Source organism: Harpia harpyja, chromosome 9 (assembly GCF_026419915.1).
Source record: "Harpia harpyja isolate bHarHar1 chromosome 9, bHarHar1 primary haplotype, whole genome shotgun sequence".
Lineage (NCBI taxonomy): Eukaryota > Metazoa > Chordata > Aves > Accipitriformes > Accipitridae > Harpia > Harpia harpyja.
The window spans coordinates 25658619-25682086 of NC_068948.1; the positions used below are offsets into that span (position 1 = coordinate 25658619).

At 51.7% G+C, this 23468-nt stretch overlaps 1 protein-coding gene across 1 annotated transcript in view; it reads right to left on the reverse strand.

The window, feature by feature from the left end:
* The window catches only part of INTS3 (integrator complex subunit 3), a 43259-nt gene that overhangs the window by 19379 nt on the left and 412 nt on the right, over positions 1–23468 (reverse strand). Inside the window, exons 2-12 of the mRNA XM_052796747.1 lie at positions 19861–19944; positions 18626–18709; positions 13118–13231; positions 12782–12866; positions 11090–11156; positions 7341–7485; positions 6256–6385; positions 2870–2967; positions 1928–2119; positions 969–1056; positions 324–403 (exon numbers count right to left, since the gene is read on the reverse strand). Of these exons, the coding sequence (XP_052652707.1) occupies positions 324–403; positions 969–1056; positions 1928–2119; positions 2870–2967; positions 6256–6385; positions 7341–7485; positions 11090–11156; positions 12782–12866; positions 13118–13231; positions 18626–18709; positions 19861–19944 (1167 nt within the window). The remainder of the gene's footprint in view (positions 1–323; positions 404–968; positions 1057–1927; positions 2120–2869; positions 2968–6255; positions 6386–7340; positions 7486–11089; positions 11157–12781; positions 12867–13117; positions 13232–18625; positions 18710–19860; positions 19945–23468) is intronic.

The window sequence follows — 23468 nt, forward strand, 5'->3', positions numbered from 1 at the left end:
GGACCACCTCCCGGCCAGTGCACTTCCACTCCTCTGCACCACAGACAAGCGTACGAGGCTAAAACAAGTCCCCGAGGCTGACACAGTGACCAGCTCTCTTTGGAGCATGACCTCTGCACAGCTGGCTGGTGTAAGCAGAGAGCACGGCTGTTTCCCTCTACACTGTCCTCTGCTGACACTCCTGAGGAGTCTCTCTGTCCCACTGGTGGCAGAGGGACTGTGCAGACCCCAGTGGTTGCTTTTACAGACCTCATCACTCAACCCCCATCATGCAACTCATCTGGCAAGCCAGGGTATTCCCCAGAGAGTGAGGGGCGGCTCACCCGGCACATGAAATCCAGCAGTGTGGCGGTGATGGCAGGGTGAGGCTTCATGGAGTGATGCATCACCAGAATGGCAGGCTCTGGAAGGAGAGAGCAGGGAGCCCTGCGCTGAGAGCCCCAGAGATGCCCATACTCCCTGTGCCCACCACCCACCCCCATTCCTGCAGACCCAGCCTTCTGCCCCTGGGGTGCAGAGGGAACCCCCTTCTTTTGGCTTGTACACACCCTTGCCCTCATCCAGCTCCTAAATAACACTTAGGCTTCAAACAATGGCCAGAACCAACTTCCTTGCAGGCAGGAGCTCCCAGCAATGCCCCCGGCTGTATCAGTCCTTGCTCATGTGTCCTGAGCCCTGGGACAGCCCTGCAGTCAGGCAGCCTGCCTGCCCACAAGGAGGGATGCAGCCACTGACCTCAAGGAAGATGCTTGCTGTTACCACAGATATGAAAGCCACAATTAAAAGTGGCTCCATCAGAGCAACTCTCCAGCAAGCCAGCAAATCCCAGGAGTTCAAGGCAGGGGAGGGAACTGATGTCCTTTGGAGATAATCTGCTGTGCTTTCCCCACCAGCCTCCACCAGCTCTGGAAGCCATTAACCCCTTCTTTGACCCCTGCCCATTCAGAGAAAGCCTCCCTGTGGAGTACCTATATTCATGATGCTGTCCTTCTCAGGGTTGAAGAAGAGCCAGTCATAGAATAGGGCCAGTTTGGCATTTGAAGCAGCAACGTTGGACTAAAGAAGAAAAAAAAAATACAAAATGATGAATACAGTGCTGAGCCCTCTGCATGCCTGACGTGCTGGGCCCTACTGCTGTGAGGCGGGCGGTGGCAATGCTCTTCACACCAACAGGATAGGGCAGAGCTGGCAAAACCCCTCCCGGGCACCCGCTGCTGCTTTTTTGTCAGAGAAGGTGGGAAATTCTGGAGCAAACCTGCCTGCTTTGAAAGCAGCTCCAGCCAGGGCAGCACACATTGTGGCAGAGGCCAAGGCAGCCCCAAGACTGGGAGATAGGAGCCACGTGCTCTGTGAAGTGCAGCCTGGCTACAACCCTGAGTCATGTATAATTGGGCCCCGCACATCACTTGGCGTTATCTGCTACGCGTTCATTGGCACAGCCAACAGCCTTTTCCTTGGCAGCTTCTGCTCTGTTTGACAAGTGCTGCAGATCGCAGTCCTGAATGGGACAAGGGATGACAGGCCAGGCGGAGAGTGGAAGCCAACAAGGCTGTAATGAGGCATCTCCTTGCAGGTGCTCTTGCACCCCACTGGGACAGGAGAGGCCCCACGCCTTGTAGATGGGCCATAAACATAAATCAGAAACAAAGGGCTTGATAAGCTGAAAGTGAGAAGGTGAGGTTTATGCAGGGAAAGGAGATCCCAAAGGATCCGGTGTGCAGCAGAGCCAGGACTAAAATCCAGAGTGCAGAACAAAGGCCAATGTCGTAACCACTGCTCTGCAACTCTCTTCTTCAGCCCAGCCAGCAAATACCTGATCCCAACTTCCATGGCAGCTTCCAGCATCTGAAGGTTACCCCCTCCCTGCAAGGGAAGTGATCCCAGGCAATTATGTGACTTGCTTTTGGGTCAGGCCCTCGCAACTCACCGTGCAGGTGGTGAGCAGCCACCCAATGATGGCCCAGCGCGGGAGGATGTCGGAGCTGAGCACCTCGTTGGAGGGGTGGACCACGCCACAGATGTAGCGTATGAGGTCACAGCGCAGGGACTGGCTGTCCGGGGTGGACAGGTACTGCCGCTGAAACCAGTCCTGGTACCGCTTCTGCTGGCCGAACCGGACCTGAAGGGAAAGGGAAAGACACAGGTTTTGCTCAAGCCTTGGGGAAAGGCTGCTAGAACCATGGTCTGCCATCCTCTAAGCTGCTGCTTTCAGCAAACTCTGCTTCACGCCCTGCTCCCCATCAGTCCCATGCTGGCAGTGTCTTCAGAGAGACCGAGGAAGCAAAAAGGCCATTGTGCAGCATTCTCACGCAGGGTCTGTCTCCAGCTGAGCAGACGAGACCACACGGCCTGCGTGTGTCAGCACAGCACAGCCCCAGTGCTGCCAGCCAGTGAGCAGCTGGGCCAGAGGCAGAGCGAGGGGGAAGCGAGCTCTGCCTGGTGTACGAATACAGATAACAGTTAACCCCAGTGCTGTCGCTGCACAGCTCCTGGCCTCTCTTGAATACAGCTGCTGTTGTTGGAGTGCTGATAACCCACCACATTGTGGCCATTCAGAGAAAGTGCTTGCCTTGGAAAGCAGCCAGCCAGGAGCAATGTTCTCCTGCAAAGCTGTTTTGTGCCTTTTAATGAATACCAGCGACGTCTCAGGCCCATCTACATCAGCTCCTGCTGGGCAGCCTCTCCTCCTCCTGTCGCCATTAGATGCAACAAATACTCGCACCAGTAAAGCTCAGACTGGTGCTCTGCCCTCCCTCCTTGTGCCCAGTGCCAGCGTGGGAATAGGACTGGTGCACCATCGACTGGGCAGGAACAAGAGCCCTCCTCCCCTGTGCTGGCACAGGACCCCCAGCAAGCATGAGGGAGTTACCCGTGAGGTCATGAAGAGCAGCTTGGTTTCCATGTCAGGAGTGAGGCGACATGCCAGGAATTTGCGAGAAGTCCTCGACTGGAGGAGCTGCAGGACACCTGGGGAGAGACAGAGAGGTCGGTCTGTGCTCACACAGTCCCGTGGACAGCACGGCATGAATGGGATCTGGGCAGGGATCTACCAACATCCGCAGCAAGCTGAGTTTGGAGCATTAAGCTCCGTTTCCCGAAGGCTACAGGCAGTGGAAAAGGATCAAGGTTGTGGTTGGAAAAGGTCTCCTAAAACCTCCTGTCCAGAGCAAGCTTTTGTCAGAGATCACTAATGAGGATGCCAGGAAGGAGAGCCTGAAGAAAGGGAGAGAGGATGCACAGCAGGGCAGGGACAAGATCTGGAAGAGAAATGAGGAAGTCCAGATGCCAAGACCCAAGCTGTAACCAACAGAGCACATTCCCATCTCCTACCCCTCGGCCTGGGCACCAAAAAGCAGGGCTGGCATAAAGAGTGCCCATTGTGGGCTGAGCCAGCACCTAAGTCCAATTCCTCCCCTGTAGTAAAGGTACCCAGATGTAACAACAAAGATCAGACGTAACAGAAAACTTGTGTGTGCATGTGCGTGTAGAGAATGAAGGATGGGAAGGAGAAGGGGAGGTTGCAAAAACCGCTCTCGTTCCCAGACAGCTGCAAAGAGGAGGAATTTATGACCTAAGCAGAGAGGCTTTGCTGCTGCTTGACAAGACCTGAAGGATTTACAGGGCAGCCAGCTCTGACGCAGACAGGCAGGTGGCAGGGACACTGCGCACACAAGGTGGGCTTCGCTCTTTTGCTGTTTGGAAGTTGTCCTTCTGCTGTGCAGCTGGAGGGCCACACCTGGGGGAGGGCTGGAGGAGGGAAGCTTCAAAGCAGAAAGAACAGATGCCAGTTCCCATGGAGCTCAGAGAAAGGGTGGGAGCGAGCTGCACATCAGGGGAAAAGAGCCACAAAAGCACCTTGCTTGTTAAGAGCTCCCAGCTGCTTGGAGGGAGGGATGGGTCCTGCACCCAGAGCCACCCGCTGCTGCGGTTTTCCCTCATACTCAGTGCTGCTGAGCTCTGGCCCTAGTCACATGAGCGTGGAGCTCAGCATGACTGACTCAGATCGGAGGTTACAGAGCGATACAAACCCAAGACTACATGGACCGGCAGCTGCTAGAGATAATAGCCACCTTGCAGAGCAATTATTATAGGCTCTCAACAGCAGGCAAGAGGGCAAAGAAGTAGTCTTATAATCAACTGCAGGGGAAATTATTTTGGGGAGGGGACTTTCCAGGCTCCACATGAGCAAGTATGAATGAGGGCATCCCTGGACAGATCAGCTTCTGCTCGAAGTCCTCCCATCCAGCCCCCAGAGCCAACTGCGGGGTTCTCCATGGGACAGGGAGGAGTGACAAACCCAGACTGGGCTCCTGGTGCATTGCCAGACACAGCCCACCTCTCCCTACCGCCCCGAGGGCTGCCCAGCTGCCTACGCTGGGGTGTCCCCTGGGGACACATGTGAACTCTGCCTGCTCTGGCGCTTTGCAGCTGAAATGGCAAGGAAAAACATGCTCGTGGGTGCGTGCACTTACCCAGGTGTCGTCTCACCTCTACGAACCATGAGGCAACGCCATGGGCCACTGGTTGTGGTGTCGAACAGAAGAAAAAGGGAACCAAAGGAGAAAGGGCAAAAACCATGGGGAGTTTGGCAGTTGTCAGAAGAGAATGAGTCAGGAGCACTGATGTTAGCCCCAATTTAGGTGTCGTTTTGCTGGGTCATTTGGCTAAAACTAGCAGCAAACCAGGAAATAACCCTGATCAGCTGCCCCTACCGGTGTGGGAAGCAAGTGAAGCGAGAAGGACATTTGTTAGGTGCCCCAGGATGCTCCAAGCATGGACGTGAAAGCTCAGCACTCAGCTGGGAAGGTCCAGACAGAGCTAAGAAATGCTTCTAGTGAACATACAGCTGCAGGAAAAGGTAGGGCTGAGCCCTGGAAATGTGAAACGTGAGGCTTCCTTAGGTGTAGGGCTAAGACTCCTCTGCCTCCACAAGCCACACAGGCTAACTCTGATAACCCAGAGAGGGGAACTGGGTCCCTGTAACCCCTTGGCTGGCAACTCTTAGCAGAGACCAGCAATGACAGGAGACAAGTTCTGGAGATGGAGAAGCCACAGATCACAAAGCTTAAGAAGCATTTAATCAAATGATGTGCCTTGAGTTTCCCTGAGCATAATCCGAGACCTTTAAAGTGACATTACACGGCCCCTGGGAGGAGAGCAGGCACTGGGGGTGGGGGGAGAACACTTTAAAGCCCCATTTCCAAAGACTCACTAGAATTGCTGCAGACAGATAACGATGTGACAGCCCCTAGAGAAGTGAATAATTTGTACCAATAAAAATTATAAATATAACACTCTCTCCATCATGCCTATTTTAACTCAGACTGTGCAGAGGGCTCCATGGCTGAGTGTTCAGCACACCAAACGTGCAAGGCTACTGGGAGAAATAAAATCCCATTTAGAAAGTGTCAGTTGCTGCATCTTCTGGACTTTTTGCTTTAGAGCTATGGAGCTTAATCAGACTCTTTTCTGAAGAGTGTGAAGGACTCAGACACTTTATATCTTTGGGCTCCAGCTTCATCTCAGCTTATAAATCAGTTAATTAAAAAAAGCAACAACTGCAATTATGGAAGTCTTAAGTCCAGAACAAGCAATACAATTTACCGACCCTCGTCATGGCTCAGCCGCATTCTCACGATCTATCATTACAGTTACCTCAAGTATCTGTTTTCCAGGATAGTTTAAAGCCCAGATGCCTACAAGGCCTCTGCAGCATTTAAAAAAATGGCAAGAGCTGCCAAGTGCTGGAGCTGACCATGGGAAACTGGTCCAGGCCCTGCCCCTATTCCTAAGCTCCCTGCAGCCAGCAGAAAGCTGCTTTTGGAGGCATCTTCTTCTAGTTAGTGACAAGAGGGGCTCTGGAAGCAGCCACGTGGGCCTTGACACTGATGGAGGTGGGATCACACAATGTAATTATAGCGCGCTCTGCATGCTCTCCTCTAAGAGAGCATCTGGAAGGAACCCAGGCACCCAATGTGTTTTGCTTTAGTAGGGCTGTAATAGACCCTGTTAGCTCTAGCACGGTCCTGAGACCTGGGCCAAATGGGGTGTGCAGAATGAAAAATAGCTGCTGTGCAGGATTTTTTGCTCCAACTCTCCCTGGAATGGGCTGACAGTCATGGCAACCTTGCCACAAGGGCGTGTGAAGGCAGGAGGGGGTTGCCTGTGGCTAGCAGGGCTCTGGCAGAGGCTCTACATTGAGTGCGGGCAAGGCAGGACAGAGATGGTTGCCCTTTTGGCCCTGGCCCTGCCTACCTGTGAACTGCGCACTGAGGACCTGCGGGTTGTGGATAATGTCCTTCCAGAGCTGCTCGAACTCGGGTATCCTTGCAACATTTTGCAGCAGCCGCACAAGGTCCCGGCCGATCATGAAGCAGTCCATGAACTGGGGAAAGGAGAGGAAAAAATCTCATTTACTGTTTACCTGCTCCTGTACAGGGGGAAGGGCGAAGGCACTGGGGGGCAGGAGGAGGGGAAGGGAGGAACAGTCAGTCCTTCAACCTTACCACTGGCTCCAGATGATTCACTCTTTGCACAATATCTACACTCCTGCCCCTGGCAGCCTGCCCCTCTTTTGAAGCTAGCAGGTTCTGAGAGGCAGGGTGACAGGCAGGAAGGTCAGCAGCTATTTTAAAATGTTCTCTCTCTTGTAAAGCAAACAATCAGACCATAAATCTGATATTTTCTCTCCAGGACTGCAGCCAGTCTCTGAAGCTAAGACTTGACACTTGGTCCTTCCCGCCCAGCAAGGAAGAATGGGAGAGCCGGCAGCACTCAGACCAGCAGGCAGGGAGCTGCAGAACTATCACAGCCCACAGGGCTAGGATGCTGAATGCAAGGATTTCTGCCTACACCTAGCTTTGGGGGTTTCTCCTGCACGACACAGACCAAAAAGCGGCCTGGAGCTGGCTACCGTGTTCTCTGTTAACCTGTGAGGACACTGGCTGCCTCCCTAAGAGAGGAACTGATGTTCTTGCAGCTATAGTAAGCCACAAGCACTAAGATGCCACAGCAGCAGAAAGAGAATGGTTTTAACCCTTGTGGCCTGAATAAGAGAGACTGAAATGAGGCAGCCCCATCAAAACAGCTGCTCTCCCCCTCTACAGCCTGAAGTCTGATGGGATAGATGGTGTAAATCAGTTGAAAACCCACTGCAATGAGAATGAACCACACACCACTGCCTGTACAGTGCAAGCTGGGAGACGACTCTGAGCAACCAGCGTGTCTCACACTTCCAGCTGCATGAGGAGCATGGGCAACACCACCACACGCAGACACAGACTCCCCAGAGAGGCAGATCTCTTTTCCCAGTCATCCCCTCAGTTCCCTGATTTGCTCACCCGTTCCCGGAGGAGGGAGATGCAGAAATCCACCTCCTTTTGACGAAGCACCTGGAGCTGAGATGTGCCATGATGGTCCACAATGAGCCTTAGGTACGTGTATACTGCCATGGCTATCAAGAGGCTGCTTTTCAGTACCCACTCTCTGCAAAGGAAGGAAAAAAAAAACCAAACCACCTTCAGCCACCTCTGTGAGGGAACCGCAGCCAAAAGTGATGTATAAACATGGAGACTCAGGACAGAGGAAACTGAGGCACAAAGGAAACAGCAAGGGCAGGGACTCCAGCCTGTTGTGCCAGCCCAGAGAATGTTCATCCATGGACCGTTCCCTGCTCCATACTGGGTGCTTGCTGTGCTTTGGTCCAACTCTTCCTCCCCCAGAAGAGCCCCATCACAGTCTACTGTCTGGGTGCTCGCACCCAAGCTCTCTGGCAGGGTGGCAGACATGTTCATGCGAAGCACTGGGTGGATTTCGAGGACCACAGAGATGTTTGCTGCCACAACAATCTAAGGTATTTGCAACTACAGGCAATAAAGTGCTCAGGAGCAAGTGCAGGGAGCAGCTGCCCCAAGAATAGACTTGACCTCGATGCTAACACCAACTGCCACAGGAGCCTCTTTACTGGTCTCCACGGCCAGAATAGCACCGAGCAAGAGACAACGCACCAGGACAAGCTACGAAGGACCTTCCCATACATTCAGGCCCCAAATGCTCTCACACACACCCATGCAAGAAGTGTTCTCATGCTCCCTTGCTGCCAGCCTGCCAAGTGGATTAATCCAGCAAAATTGGTGGCATCCTGAGCAGCAGGTCACACAGGGCCTGTTAATGAGATGCGGCAGCTCTGGAGCCCTGCGCTAGGAAGCAGGTCCTGCAGCACTGGGGGCAGAAGAAGAGCCGCCCCTGCCCCAGCTTGACCAGGGAATGGTGTGTGGGGCGAAAGGAAAAGAGCAGTCATGACTATCGGGAAGCTGGAAGCACCAAATGGCAAAAACTGGGGAAAAACAGATGTGCTTGAGATCAAATACTAGGCAGATTTGTAAGAGGGCAGATGTAGCTGCATAGAGAGGGTCTGTGGGGGGAGAGACATCACAGCCCCATCACAGGCACGGCAGGAATCCATCCTACCATCAAGGAAGGACAGGGGCAAGCAGTGCTGTGGTCAGTGCAGGGGTTCTGTATGCAGGACTGGCTTTCTGGAAGCAGATTTGTTTCTCAGCCAACTGGCTTCATGTCCTGAGTGCAGGCAGGTCCTCCAGGCCTGCTCCCTCAGAGTGGAAGAGCCCACCAGCACAGCATTTCCATTGTATACTCAGCTGCTGTCTTCTGCCTGTGCCACGCTGCCTGCTCTGTGCAGCAGCACCCTGTCTGCTGGGTGTGCCGCATTCTCAACCTCCCTTATCTAAGTGCAACAATAAATATTCTCGGTCCATAAAAAGGACCTCGTCAGCTTGGTTATTTGCCCTGGACGCCAAGAACGGGCCAGGCCAACTCGGTGCCTCCAGCGTGATTGATCACACACAGCATCCCCTGGCTCAGTGAGCTGTAAATCAGAAGTCCCATGGAAGTGCCACTGCTGTGTGCAGCAGCTGTAACACCACGGCCACCTGAAGAGACACCAGTCCAGTGGCAAATGAGTCAGCTACCCTATATCATTGGTGGCAGGGGGGAAACACGGGAAGACGTTACAAGTGTTTGCTTTCCCAGACTCTTCTCCCTGCATCTAGCTGGATGCTGGGAGCAGGTTAATTAGTCAGCTGGGTGGGCTGGCCTGGCAGCACACGGTGCCGAGCGGAGGTTATGTTAGGGAGGATGTGGGAGTAATTAAGGCTGGGATGCTGGGGGGCTGTCAGGTCAGCATCTCCCCCTTTTCCCCGTGAGGGTTGTGCAGAAAATAAAAATGCTGTAAAAGGGGGGCAAAAGCCACCCACAGCCACAGGATTCATTGATCTGACAGGCAGAGAAAATGAAAACACTCAAGAGGAAGCATTGCATTTGTGCCGCCATTAGCAGCAAGAAGCTAAATTAACACCCAGCATTCGAGAGGTAGTGGACTTGCCTCCTCTCTGAGGCAGGCAATGCTTGAGAAGTAGCTTTGCTGTAACTGTTTTTAATTAAACCAAGCACTCAACACTCTGAATGTGGCATCAGACCTTCACATGCGTGGCTTTAATTAAAGCTCTGGCTTTCCCCTAATCAAAGCACACAAATTCCAGCAAAGAGCTGCAGGTTCTCCCTCGGGCTCACTTCCAATTCTCAGCTCTCCTCGTGCTCAGACAGTTTCTGTGCTGCTACAGTACGTATCATTGACACTCCAGCAATACCTTCAACAGGGGCCAAGCCTTTTGCTCTCACAACTGCTCCTCTGACAAACTCCTCTCCTCAAGTGACAAAGCTCAGCTGTTATTCAGTGCCTGGAGCTTTCTCCTGCAGACCCATGGCCAGATGCGGCTTTGGATCACCACTGAGAAGCTGCTATTTCTCCCACAGTCCAGCTGTTTGCAGGTATTTGTTCACAAAACAAGAGCTGCAACGTGCTTTGGCGAGATGAGGAGTGATTCCGAGATGCTCCAATGTGCAGGGTGGCAGCAGCGAGTAGCACCAGCACACAGGAAGACCATATCAAGAGCTGGTAGGGGCTTAAATACAGTTGGGAACACAAGAGCTGAGCTTAGCACAAAGGCAGCAGAGGCAATACGGCGAAGAATCGAAGGTCAGCCAAGCCCAGAATATCTCAGAGGGTCTCTCCTTCCCGTGCATGGTGGGGCACTAGATGGCACTCGCAGCAGCACGCACCCACACAGCTATTCCCGGAATACAAATCACTAAGACCGTTAGCTGTAGCCAAAATAAATGCTTTAACAACTTGATTGTTAACCGCAGTAATAAGTGATTTTAGGAGAATCGCTGCCATTATAGACAGCTCTCGGTGAAAAGCTATAGGCTATTTAAAAATAATGACTCTGCCCAGCCAAAGGCTGCAGTTAGGAATTCTGCTTATCATCAATTAGCATCTGCTTTGCCAACAAAGGACAATGCTGAGCCCATAGGACAATACTTCCCAGATGGCCTGTCCACAACAAATAAAAGTTGCAGCCCTGATGAAGCAGGAGCTGTTTAAACACAGGAAGCTTTTTGGGCAATTAACTCTGTCCTACTCCTCCAAAAGGAACACCTCCCCCATAGCTTGGGAAGCTCAGGAAGAAAATATTCCTGGGATGCTGCTTCTGAGCTACACATGCTCCTCAGCCACACGAGGCAATGCCACCCCACTGCCCAGAGGGTGGGCTGACCACTTACCAGGTGCCACACGTTCAGGAATAGCTGTGTCCTCGCACACGGCTCAGGGAGAAGTATCAGTCTGTGCAGACCATGTTATCTGACGTGACCTGCAGCCCCTCTCCAAACCCCGCAGAGGAGGTTTACTAATGGAGGGACTTCAGGACACTCTCCCACACACAGCCTGCAGCAAGAGGGCTCCAAGAGCTAGAAATTCATGCCATGGCTTGAAAATATGCTTGGTAACACAGTAAGGGAATGCAGAGGTCTTTTGTGCAGGAAACCCCATCAACACACTCCCACGCAGGCTGTCACCGCAAACACACTGCCCCAAAATCTGCCTCTCTTGCAGTAAGCAGGACAACCACCCTTAGCAGGCAGATGAGGAGTGCTCTCCCTCGCTTCATGCCTGGCTGCTGCTCTCTTCAGACTGTACCAGCCTTCGCCAGTGCCTCCCGACCAGCCATACCTTTGCTCAGTCAGTATCTCCAGGACGTTCTCGGCCAGCCAGATATTCTTTGCTGTCACATCCCCACCTGAAAGCCAAAGAGCAACAGGGAAGAGAAAAGCCAGTCAGATGAACGGGTGCTGTTCTGTTGCCAGACTCAACTGAACCACCGACCACTTCGATCGCTGCATCCCCAGTACGGCAAAGCTAATTAAGGGGTTTGCTCCTTGTCTGGAGCACACACTCATGCCTGGTCCTGCTCTGCTTGCTACACATGCTCGGCTGTTCCTACACAGAGCATATTTCTAGGTACAAGTGCCTTTCTGTTAGCAGGTCCAGGGGGTCTTTGCTGCAACAGTCCTCTTGCAAAAGAACTGTGATAATATGGAGTCAGTAATTATCCTTCTGGAAAGCAAAGGAGAAGCCAGAAATGAGGCCAGGATGAGATTCAGTAGCTGAAAAAGAAAACATTTGCAGCTGCTGAGCCTACAAAAGGGAAACAGCATCTGCAAAGAATGCCCAAACTCTCAAATAAAGGCCAGGTGTCAAAGTGGTGTCTCACCCCCTCAGCATGGGCCTTCAGCACAAAGCTGGAGCCTTTGGCTGACGTCACTGGGAGCAGAGCGGGACTCCTGCTCTCAGAGGCACAGAAAACGCCTAAAGCAGGCAAGCCAAAACAATGGGATCATAACAACTAAGGCATCGTAAAAGTGGTGAGAAGTGAGACAGCGGAGTCCTTCCAGAACAGAAGGGGCCCTGAACAGGGAGGTGCAACTGAGGGGAAACAAGGGATGCCTTCAACCGGTGGTTTTTAAAATGTTCTGTGTTTACACTGTGACAACAGGGCCAGGGCAGCTTGGCTCGCACTCAGGACTCCGTCCCCTCCCTCTCCATTCTTCCTCCCCTGAAGAGCAGACACGGCAATTTCCAATCCAGGCTTCCCAGCTCTGTGTCACAGGCGCATACAATAAAAACACAATGTCAGGTTTTACAGTGGGACATTAATTCCTCCTTCGTGGACGTCAGTGGCCAGCACCAGCACCGAGCAGAGAACACGTTAGAGGCACCGTTCCTGTGAATCCGGAAAGGCGTGTGCATGTGTATGTCTGCACGGCTGTGGGGTGCTTACACCGAGGGCCGGGGGGGGAACACACAACAGACTACCATATGGCCAGTGCCAGCTCCCTGGAGGAGCTACTGACTTTATGTGGGATGAAGCAGCCTCCTGTGTCTCTGGTAAGTTCCAGAGGAGCCGCACACATGGCTCTTGCCACCCCAGAGGTCAGAGCAGGGACTAAGGACGATCCTGGTGTTCTTGCACAGTGCTACGGGGTGAAAGCTGGCAGCAACAGGAACCAATACACTTCCTGGCTGTTCCAGCATTTGCCAGAAGCCTCCTGGCTCCCTCTGTGATTCACCCCTCGTAGAGGCTGTTGGGAGCAACAGACTCTTGAAGGCTTATCCACTGCTCCACCCACCCGGAGAGATTTCCTCACCAGACAGGTTGGGGCAGGCTCTGTGCCTGCCAGCTGGGTACAGAGACACTCAGGAAGCCTGTCCGGACCTGGCTGCACAGCAGAACAGGCTCTGGCTCTGACACCAAGTGCAGCACACCACAAGTCAGCCCTTGCACACCACTGACAGCACCCAGCCTGCTGGCATGAGCAGGGGGAGTGCAGGCAGTGGTCACCTTGCTCCCACGGCACAACTTACCTGCAATCTGCTTCATGAAGGTCATGCAGACACCATCTGCACCGAGCACCCCGCTCTTCACCAGCTCCCGCAGCAACCACACCAGCTGGGCAGAGGGAGAGATCAGTGCAGCTTTTGCCACAGCCTCCCCCTCAACACCTCTCCCCAACACCATGGCTGCCTTGGCCAGCAAACGCCTCCACGCTTCCCTTCCAAAGGTGACTCCTTAACATGGAGCAAAGGAGCTCCACTGGTGCTGACTTCCTCCCAAGCCCTCCACACTCAAAACGCCCTCTGCTCACCCTCTGCCTGGTTGGCATGAAAGGAGCGATTCTGGGGAGAAGACCTTCTCCTCACCTGGGTCCGACAAGTGTCCTGCAGCTTCAAGTACTTCTCCATGAGAATATGGTTGATCTTGTTGAGAACAATGTTCATGCCATCTCGGCTCACCAGTGCCAAATCCCGGTAGCACTGCAGCAGAGAAGAAGAGCGGGAGGTGGTTATAGATGAAGGACGATAACGGAAAACATACAATGTTTTTATCAAACGTGACCAGATAACAGCAAATAAACGAATCTCAAAGAAAGAACATCAAGGCAAGCAGACTCCCATGGGGTGACCTCAATCAGCATCCCAGGGCCAGGCAGGGAAAGACATTAATCCTCTGGGGCGTTATAAACTGACAGCTGGATTCACTGGATTTAGCCCCAGGAGCCAAAGGTTTCTTACTCCAGAACGGACACTGTCAGGTGTCCCTGTCCCCTCATCCCAGCCTGCCGTGCACACTGCCACAGCTCTGGAGAGATCAACACTAGAGAGAAAAGACAGACAGCGGTCCTTTGGGAAGGATCCAGATTAACAGTCACATCCAGATTGCTTTAGCCCCCCACTGCTTCAAACTCCCTGGCACCAGTGACAACTGGAACTGCACTGAAGATGCCAGCAGGACTTGGGGTCACTATGATGTGATGCTGGTTCAATACCGTGGGAGCTCCATGGAGATGCAGGAGCAGAGGCAGATCATCCCCATGCCAGCCACTCCTGCTCACACAAAACTTCCAAGGTCAGATGGAACTGAATTTGGAGACTGTCCGGCTCAAAACCATGCTACCATGTTGGCTTATTTCAGGCTAGAAATCCAGACATCCTGCCTGTGGTCCAAACCAGCAGATTTGGTGGGGCTCTGCTATGGGAAGAGGGAACTATCGCTGGGAAAGGAAGGACTTTCTCCACTCTTGTCTGCCACCAGCAGCCAGACAAAATGCTGGACAGAGAGCAAAGGTGCTGGCTCTCCCTTCCCCTCTGGTCAGGACAGCAGGGGGTGGAGGGTGATTAGAAAGTAATTTGCTAAGTGGTTCTGCATGAATGTTAATTTGTGCCAGTAAATGTCATGATATTCCAGAGAGCAGGGGTCTGGTCTCTGCATCCTCCTTTAGAGAGTTAATAAGGCCTCAGAAGATCCCTTTGATTAGACTCCCTGTGCCCAGGCTTTCTCCCTCCCTTTTTCATATAGCACTGTGTAAAAAAAGAAAAATATATTAAAAAAAAAAATCCCAAACAAAAAAAACCCAGAATCCAAGAGGTGTAGACTCTTTGGGGCCTTTAATTGCTTTTGAAATGCTAAACGAATACCCACAAAGCAGAGCCAGACTTAAAGTCTCCACACAGATGAGACTACCTGGCCAGGAACACACAACATCTCCCTCTGCTGCATCAGCTTTAGAAAAGAAACACATACATCACCCCGATGGGAAAATGCAGGGGATAGAGCTGGTCCAGGACACAGCCGGCCAGGGAGCATGCACGATGCCAGTTCCTCTGTGGTCTGCCCAGACTCGGGCAAAGCTTTTACGTCGTTTTGAAAACGCTAGTGTTGTCAGGTCCCTACCCTGCCTGCATCCTACCTTCTGTGCTTGATGACAGGATTGTGACCACCCATTGCCCCTGGCACTTCCCTCACAGGCAGGTGCATTTCTGCACCCTTAAGAGCAGCAATAAGATGAACATTTTTCATCTTAGTAGCTTTTCTTGGTGGTCAGTAGCTTCTTCTGTATTCAAAGAATTCATGCTTTTCTGGGTAAAACATCTAGGCTTTGGTTTTCTGCTGGACATGTGTGAGGTGCAGTGTCTGCATCTGCATTTAAAGCCACCAAGAGGTCCTGTGATACGGCCCTGACAGCATGGATTAGTTCCCGACCGGCTGGACTGATTCTGGCAGCATCCTCAGCAGAAGGGCTGGAACAAACAGCTAGAACAGACACTCTAAGGGATTTACTTCTGGTTGAGTATTTAGGTCCCAGTAGGAAGGTCACTGTAACCCTATTACCTGGGGAAATTTGGTAGCTCTTCACCTTGTTTACTGCATACTTCCTCAAATCCCATAAGCAAACACTGCAGAAGACCAGAACTCGAACCGCACCTAGGATGTTGCTGATCTTTGGCCCAAAGTACAACTGGCCAGAGGAGAACAAGTACCATTTTATCAGGGTCATGGCAGTGTGGCATGTCACCAACCAGTTGCCTAGACGGGTCAGACCGGCCGGACACCTGCCTAACAGTCTCCAGCACAAGCAGTAATCCAAAGGAAGGTGCTTGGAGAAAATCTTCAGGCCTCCAGCAGCTAGGGGGGTGGGGAGACAATCTGAATTTCTTGATTATTGCCAAGGCTGCAAACAATCCATCGTCTCCTCCCTGCTTTCGGCAGATTGGAGCCACCGCTCGCACAGGCCGTTTAATTAACAGGAAGGAACAAATAATAAATGTTCGCTTTAAATGAGGGGAGAAGAAAAATAAAAGAAAACAGCCATCGAGTGGAGGAGAGAGGCCCCCTCCTGCCCAGCACCAGGGCAGAAGAGGCATACAGTGGACAGACGCTGGAGGAGATGTCAGAGAAGCACTGTGCTCATCTGCAGGGAGGGCTCAATGCACTCTGATCCCGGAGCAGAGTGTTAATTAAAGTGAGAGGTGCCAGGCGGAGGAGGGAAATCTGACAGATCAGTTGCTGTCACTCTGATATTTGAAGGGGGTCAAGTGTCCCTCCTCACAGCTGGACAAGTTTAGCACAGCTAATTTCTCCTGGCTGGAGTGTCAATGCAACAAAGAGGGAGGAGGAGGAGACCTGTGTGCTTCAGCTGATCCTCCGCCACAGTGAGGGAATGGCTGTGCCACTATTTCTTTAATCAATCAGCGAGGGGATGGGGCGGCTCAAGCCCCCTCCCAAAAAGGAAGGGAGATGTGTTTTAAACAGCCTCTCCAGGAGGAAGAGGGGGTACCTCCACCTCCCCTCCACACACCAGCAGATGCAGGTGAGGAACAGTGAGGCCGTGGTGCAAGACAAGCCGGATCCGAATGCCGGGGACAGACATCCACTGAAGAAATACAAGATGACCAAGCAGATGGTGTGACATGCCTCTGCTAGTGTGCTGGGACTGGAGCATGCGCTGCAACACCCTGCTCAGCTTCTAGGGCAACAAGCGCTAAAAATCCCTTGAATGCAAACATGGTCAGCTACAATATCCTTTTTTTTTTTTTTTTTGGCCAAACAACATGTCCCAGGAGTATGGTAAAGCCTCATGGGGTATGCTTGATTCATAGCAGTACCACTTCCACACCAACCTCATTGGGTTCGATGCTCCCATGCTGACACCCAAGGTTGTGAATATTCACCTGTGACCAGAGGTGGGAATGGTTATTGCAGACGACCAGGGCTGGCTGCGTGGAGCGTCTTGGACCCGTGGGCTTCTCGCTGGAAGATGTGTGATGATTTCAGAGCTCTCTCAAGAGTCTTGCAAGATGCCTTATCAGTCAGGCAAGCATTAACCCCTCTTCATAGGCAGGGAGCAAAGGCAAGGAGTAACTCCCCCCCAAAGCCTGGTAGAAAATCACTGACTGGCTTCCTGTCCCTGCCGTCTGGATACAGGGCAGGTGGCAGCAACAGATGACATCAGAGCCTAGCAGACTGGCAGATCCAATTACTCCCTAAGAAAAGTAACGTGCTCCGAAGAGCAGATCTGACAAGAGCAGGAGGGCCAGCCACCTCTAATTAATGCGGCAGTTAGCAGCAAAACATGCCCCCAGCCTACCATCTGAGAGAGACAGCGTCGGTGCCTGTCAGCAGCTCAGTCGCAAGGGAGACGGACCGCTCACCCTTTTGCTCTCCTTTGCCAGAGAAGACCACAGAGGGGAACGTGCCGGGCAGGTTTCTCTCAGCCCCTTGCAGTGGGACGGCCAGCGAGTGCCATGTGGATGGAAAGCTGGAGCTTGCCAGACTCGCTCAACCTTTGCTTCCAGTGTATGGAAGCACCTGCCCGAGTCTTATGCTCAGTTAATGGTGTCTGGATACTCCCTACTGCATCCCAGCTGTGGTCCACCACATCCTAGAGGGGAGAAGAGCATTTTGTTCGATGTGGAGGAGGGTCACCTTTTGGAAGACCAACCTGTAGAGCACTGCTAGTCAGCAACTAGAAATACTCTTTGGTTCCCTCAGTGTCTTGGAAACATGGATATGTTCAGTGGTGCTCCGAGCCTCAGCTGGATTCAGCCTCTTCAGGTTTACAAGTCTTGTGCTCAGCGCACAAGGCAGAATCAGGCCACAGCAGGGCCGGGGACTTTGTGGTCAGGATTTGGGAAGGCCTTAAGCCAACAAGGAGACAGAGCAAAACACAGCCATCTAACCAAAAAGAAATCTGACTCGCACCAGCACCGTAAGCAGTCAGGCCTGAAGACTCCCAGAAGCAGCATGTTTTGCTTTCAAGAGGTGATTTCTGGGGAATGGAGCTGTACCTTCATTGACAAGGACCATCCCATCTAGCAATGCAAAGGCAGCTATGAGTTCTGGGAGCTAATGTGGATCTATTGCTTAGGAGGAGAGAGCTCTGCCCTCAGAGCAGTGATTAAATCAAGAGAGAATATTGCATGAGTCACCTTCGGTCCAGCACAGCACCAGGATTTACAGAGCATCTCTAATGGCATGCCACTCAGCCACGTTCATGACAGACCCTGCCGACTTCAAGAGTCCACTTCAACCCTTTCAAATTCTGTGCAACGCCTGGCTTTAACTGAAATGCATCCAAACAAGGACCCCCGGGTACCGCTCACCACACACAGCCCTTCCAACAGTGCTTTTGTTCGTCCTTGTAGCTGCTACAAATAGGTCTGGTTTCTATAACGAAACATCATTTTCAACTCCCTCCCCGAGTGCCCCCAGTTTGTAGCAACAGCGCCAAATCCACATCCAAGATCTTTGGAATACAAAACATTAATCTTCCTGCAGGTGAGTAACTACAATTTTAGAAATCACAGTTTACACCATCATTAAAAAGAGTTATTTAAAAATTAAATCTGGTCTGTGAAATTAATAGAGGTGGACTGCTAAAAAGTGATTTTCTCTAGGAATTGAACATGTTCCTCCTCTAGAGTCTAGGTGATTATTTCTGTAGGCATCTACATCTGGCTTGCAGCATGCAAATCCGTTCTGGGCCTCCAAAGACAAGGCAGAAACTGGGAAAGGCATTACAGTTTCTTAAAGAATCAGTACTCACCTCCCACAGCAAAAAACAATTAATTCTAGGGCTGTGAAAAAACCCAGCTGAGCTCCCTTCCCTGGTGGCAGTATCTGCATTCCCCTGAGCAGCAGCTGCTGCAGCCCCTGTGCCACATGGAGGCAACAAAACCAGGAATGGTCTAAGCAAAGTCATTGCCCTGCTACAACAAACACTGCTCAGCGCTGAGGGTTCGAGCCAGGCGCCTTCCGATGCCTGCATGAGACCCAGAACTCCCACAGCTCTGAATCCCCAGCTGCCTGGAAAGCAAAATCTCTCATGGACAAACTTTCCACACTCACTGATGGGCGCAGGTGTGCCTTACCTTCTGTGCCTGAGCAGGTTCAGTTAAAACCAGAGTGAAAAGACCCAGGCAGATCTCTTCATGCTGGGGGGTTCCTTTACATATCTGAGAGAGAAAAATGCAAGTGCCATCGGTGAGCAGGCGAGATGGGATGTTAGAGGAAAGTCAGTAAAGCAACAGAAGAAGGAAACCCCTCTCAAGCCCACCAAATGGGTGGTCAACGGAGCACCCAGCAGCCCGCAAGGAATTCAAAGCAGAATCATCAGGGAATACAGAAACACACAGGGTCTTCCTACCATTTGTACCCCATTGCAAAGTTAATGCTGGTGCAAACCTCTCAGTACCGAGCGCTTTCCAGTGATTTTAGTTGCACCACTTCAGGATCTCTCATTACTGAGGGGCAACAAACCCCCAGACAAGAACAGCAGCAGATCCCTGAGCCCTGCCCTGGGGCTGGGGACCTGCCCAGGCTCTTCTTACAGACTTTTCTACAGCCTGTTCATCCAAGTGGGAAAGCATTTCATGAGCTTCAGAGCCCTGAAATCCAGCCTGGGTTGCCAATCATTTCCCATTAAGGGAAGGCAACTCTGTACCACTGACTCCAAGAGCCCAAGGTGTTCTAGGGAGGAAAAAATACAACCAACATGTCCGAGAGCCCATTAACATGTCACACGACAGTTTCCCTTATACGGTAACATCTGCAGCTTGCTGGCAAGTATTTTAAGACTATGCAGAGTTAGAAATAAATGCTCCATCCCTCAACAGAAAGGCTGAACCTGCCCTTTCCAGTAGTCTGGAGTCTGGCTGTTTGTGGGCCAGGAAAAAGCTGATCTGAGCAGCGCAGGAATACAAAAATACACGAAAAATGCAAAAACCAGCAGCACACACATAGTGACAGACTCCTGCGTGCACGCACACCTACAAAGTGCTTATATGCTGGGAGAGAGACACACTCAGCCAGATTTCAGCAAGAAATTGCACTGCAGGTCAGCTTCCAAATAGGTGATTAGGCAAGGATTAAAAGCACAATGTTAATTTTGTCTTTTAACTGTAATAGCTCTGGGAATCCTCGACAGGCTGAGAGCTGCAAGAGCACAGCAGGCTCCATTCCCCAGCCTCTTCGTATCTGCCTGTTCTTTGTGCCTTGCAATAGCTTGCATGCCCACTCCCTCAGACAGAGATCCATGCAGGTACAATATACCACGAATAATTTAATCCAGGCAGGACTTCTCTTCGCTGAAGGAAACGACACTTACGTGAGCATTGAGGGCATCGTTAGCTTCCCTCTCCGACAGCCCGTTGGTTAGCGAAGTCACGATGCCCACACACCTTTCTAGTCTCTGAAACAAAGAAAAGCCAAATGTCACAAACTTGGAAGAACAAGTACACTTGAGCACACCTGTGCCAAGACAAGATACAGCAGAGGCTGCTTCAACTGCCACTTAAACACCTGAATGGACAGAAAAACAGCCAGCGATGCAACAGCCATTCTTGGCTCATGTCAAGGCTCTGAACCTCCTGCCAGCTGGAGAAGTTACCACTTCATCAACATTCATTTATTCACAGGTTTGGGTTTTAAATACTCTGCTGACACTGCTCAAAGTGCCAAAAAGTAAACGCGTTATTATTCAGTGATACTAATACTGATGTCACTGATACGAAGCCAAGATGCAGTCGTGCAAAGGCTGAATTTGAGGCAGGGTTGTCAATCCTCACTCTGAGAGCAGAGCTGCACCCTGAGATGATGAGCTGTCCCCTTCCCCCAGCACAGGGAAGCCATAGCCTGTCATCCAGCAGCTCTGCAGTACAAGACTCACCACTCCTGTCCGTGTGGGAAACCTGGGCTGCGGAGCAGCAGCCTGGAAACCTTTTGTTCTCGTCACTTAACATCTGAGCAACTTCTGACTGACAGTAAACAGCAGAAGCAGATGTTTGCATGCAAGCACCCCAAGGGATGAAGTGATGGGAAGAGCCACGAAGTCAGGACTGGTAAGTTACAAGAGTGCAGGCATGAAAATACTGGAGAAGTGAATGGCAAAGGTTTCCCCTCAACTTGAGAGAAATCAGAGAGTTGCCCCCTCTTCACATAAGGCATGATCAGCCCCACGCAGAAATGGTTTCTCCAATCCGGCGGGCTGGGCAGTGGTTAGCCGATGTCTGCCTCTGGTGCGGGAAAAGCATGAGCAGAGCAGCTGACTCCAGGCACAGGCATGCCACATCCTCTCCCCGCCTCATGGTGCCATCTCAGGGACGGTGACAGAAGAGCTGCACAGACTCACAGGCTCACCACGTGCTCTCACAGCAGCGATGACACCCAAGAGCCCGCAAACAGGTGGAGAGCAGGGTTCCCGGCTGTCACCACAACCGCAGCTCAACGGCAGGGCTCCTTTAACACCAGGGTCTTGCTCTCATGCTACGACTTGCGTGGCAAGACGTTGTTCTAAATTAAACTCCTCCATAAACAGCTCTGTTGCCACGTGAGGGAGATGTGCCCTGCCTTCTTCACCGGTGCCACCACTTCCACGCCAGAGCTGCAGACATGGCTGGACCGTTTCGGCCACAGCAGCAACTCAGGAGTCCCTGGCTGCCAGCAAAATGAGGTCTCGCTTTCCTGGAGTTTCCTTGGAGCCTATGGTTAATGGAGCAGTGACCTGTTTGCACCAGGGAAAAGCGGCAAATGCAGCCTAAGACAGGCAATAACCAAGTTACGAGAAGGTTATTTCTACACAGTCACTTCTTGATTAAAATGCAAACACATCACACCGATTATGGAACTGATTAGCAACTCCTTTGCATGTCAAAGGGGCTGCAGTGAAGAAGCTATTGAGAAAGAGGTCAACAGTTCTCCACTCCAAGGCAATATGAAAGAAGATGTACTGGTCAGTAATACAGAGACAATGCCTTTGTGAAACCGGCTTTGTTCCAGGCTGAGTGATGGCATTATGAAAGAGCAATGGGGCAAAACCCATGAAAATCTCAAATCTAAAGCAGATGAATTATTTGAAAGGAAGGACAAGATCCAGCAGCTGAAAAACAGAGTTAGAAAAATCCCAGTGAGAAATAAGACAACTTGTTGGCAGATAATGCAGCCAATGAACCACCAGAAGATCTTTGCAAGGAAGTTCACCATCAAATAATGTCTTTGATCTGAGACCTGCTGACGGGCTTGCAGGATCAGGGTTTGGTATTCCCTTCTTGGGATAAACGGGAGACACACTGACTCGCTACTGCCAGGTATGGAGGCTATCTGAAAACAGTACTTCTACCTTTGAGCAAGTTTCATAGTTCACATTCCTGTAACAAGCTCTGCTGCCTCTGCCAAAATCCACAGTGGAACAAGACGATGATTTCTTTTTGTTAACACCTGGTATGACATATATTCTTACAAGCTCCAGTCCTTCTGATCACCTTTCTCCCCCAAACAGATGTGTTCAACTTACTACCACCAGCAGCTCCAACAACAGCTAAAGGGAAAGACTGGAGGTTTTTTCCTAAATGTGGCAGCCTGTTTACTGCGAAAACTCAATGCGCAACAATCACACATGGTTTTTCCTGTGTATGCTCTGTTTCCTGTTTGTTGGAGTCCTTAATGCAAGAAAGACGAAACTTGTATGACAGTAAATCCATCAGCGCTCAGGAGTGTAATTAATGCCCAAACCAGTTTCTCCCAACCGACTGGGCTTTTAGTTGAAGGCACTGCTTTCCAGTGGTTTAAGAGGCAAGGGGAGGAAGGCTTGCTAGTTAAGCAAGGCTTGTCTCTTGAAAGTCTTCTCATTTTGATACCTGTGTTTGCCTGGATACGTCACCATCACCAAACCTGAGTTACGCCACGCTTGCCGACTTGTGGTGGCTCCTTCCCGGACCCGATGCTCTTGGGGAAAGATCTGGGTGAGAGCAACCTGGACCCCAGGAGAGCCGCTTCGGTATCCTGGAGCCAATGTTCAAGCCCAACCAAAGGTCCCGGCCATGCCGGGTTCACAGAGTTGCATGGGTCTGAAGCTGGGAACGTTCTGTCCAGACCTGGACAGGACCCAAAACATACACAGGGACCGACGAGTGCTTTGAAGGAATATAAATACACTCCAAGTGGCAAAGGACAGTTTCCAGACCTTGAGACCTAGTTATTCCCGTTACCACCCTGTTTTATTCCTGCAATTGAAATCCAACATGATTTTTTTTTTTGCCTGCACCATTTCATGAGCCCCAAATACATTTGTTTCCATCACACAATAAATAACCAATCTCTCCCACAAGTCTAGCAGTTCACAAAAGCATTGCCGCCCCTGTGGCACCAGGGAAGCCGGCCCTACACCAGCTTTAGGAAGATACCTGAACACTCACTGAGTTGACCCTGTGATCCAGGTGTAAATCAGTGTTACAGAAGGGCCTGAGCAATGCGTCCGCCTCGCTCAAGTCCCTGTGCTACCAGCTCTTCCATGGCTCCTCCACACCAGGAACAGATCCCAGTTGTCCTGGGGAGACCCCAAACCTTCCCCACCTGTAAAAGAACCAGCTCTCTTCTCCCAGTGCAGGAAGAAAAGCTCAATGGGAAATAGGACAGCACTGTGTAATTTGGGGCCTGGTGAGCACAGGTCAGAAAGTTTCCCAGATACTGGAAAGATGAGTTCTGTCGGTGCTCAGGTGCGAGGCAATCTTCGTAATCCTGCTCCACAACCTGCTGCCGCCCTGCCCAAGCACAGCCGGGGAAAGGCGGGCAGGGACACCATAGCTGGGAGGTGGTTTCTCTTTAGAGCGAGCCCCCTCCCCGCACAGGGACAGGCAAGGGGAGCAGCATGTGCCACCCTGTCTGCACCCTGCACGGGGCTGAGCACCTAACCCACCCCCTGGAGCCCCCCTGCCCCGA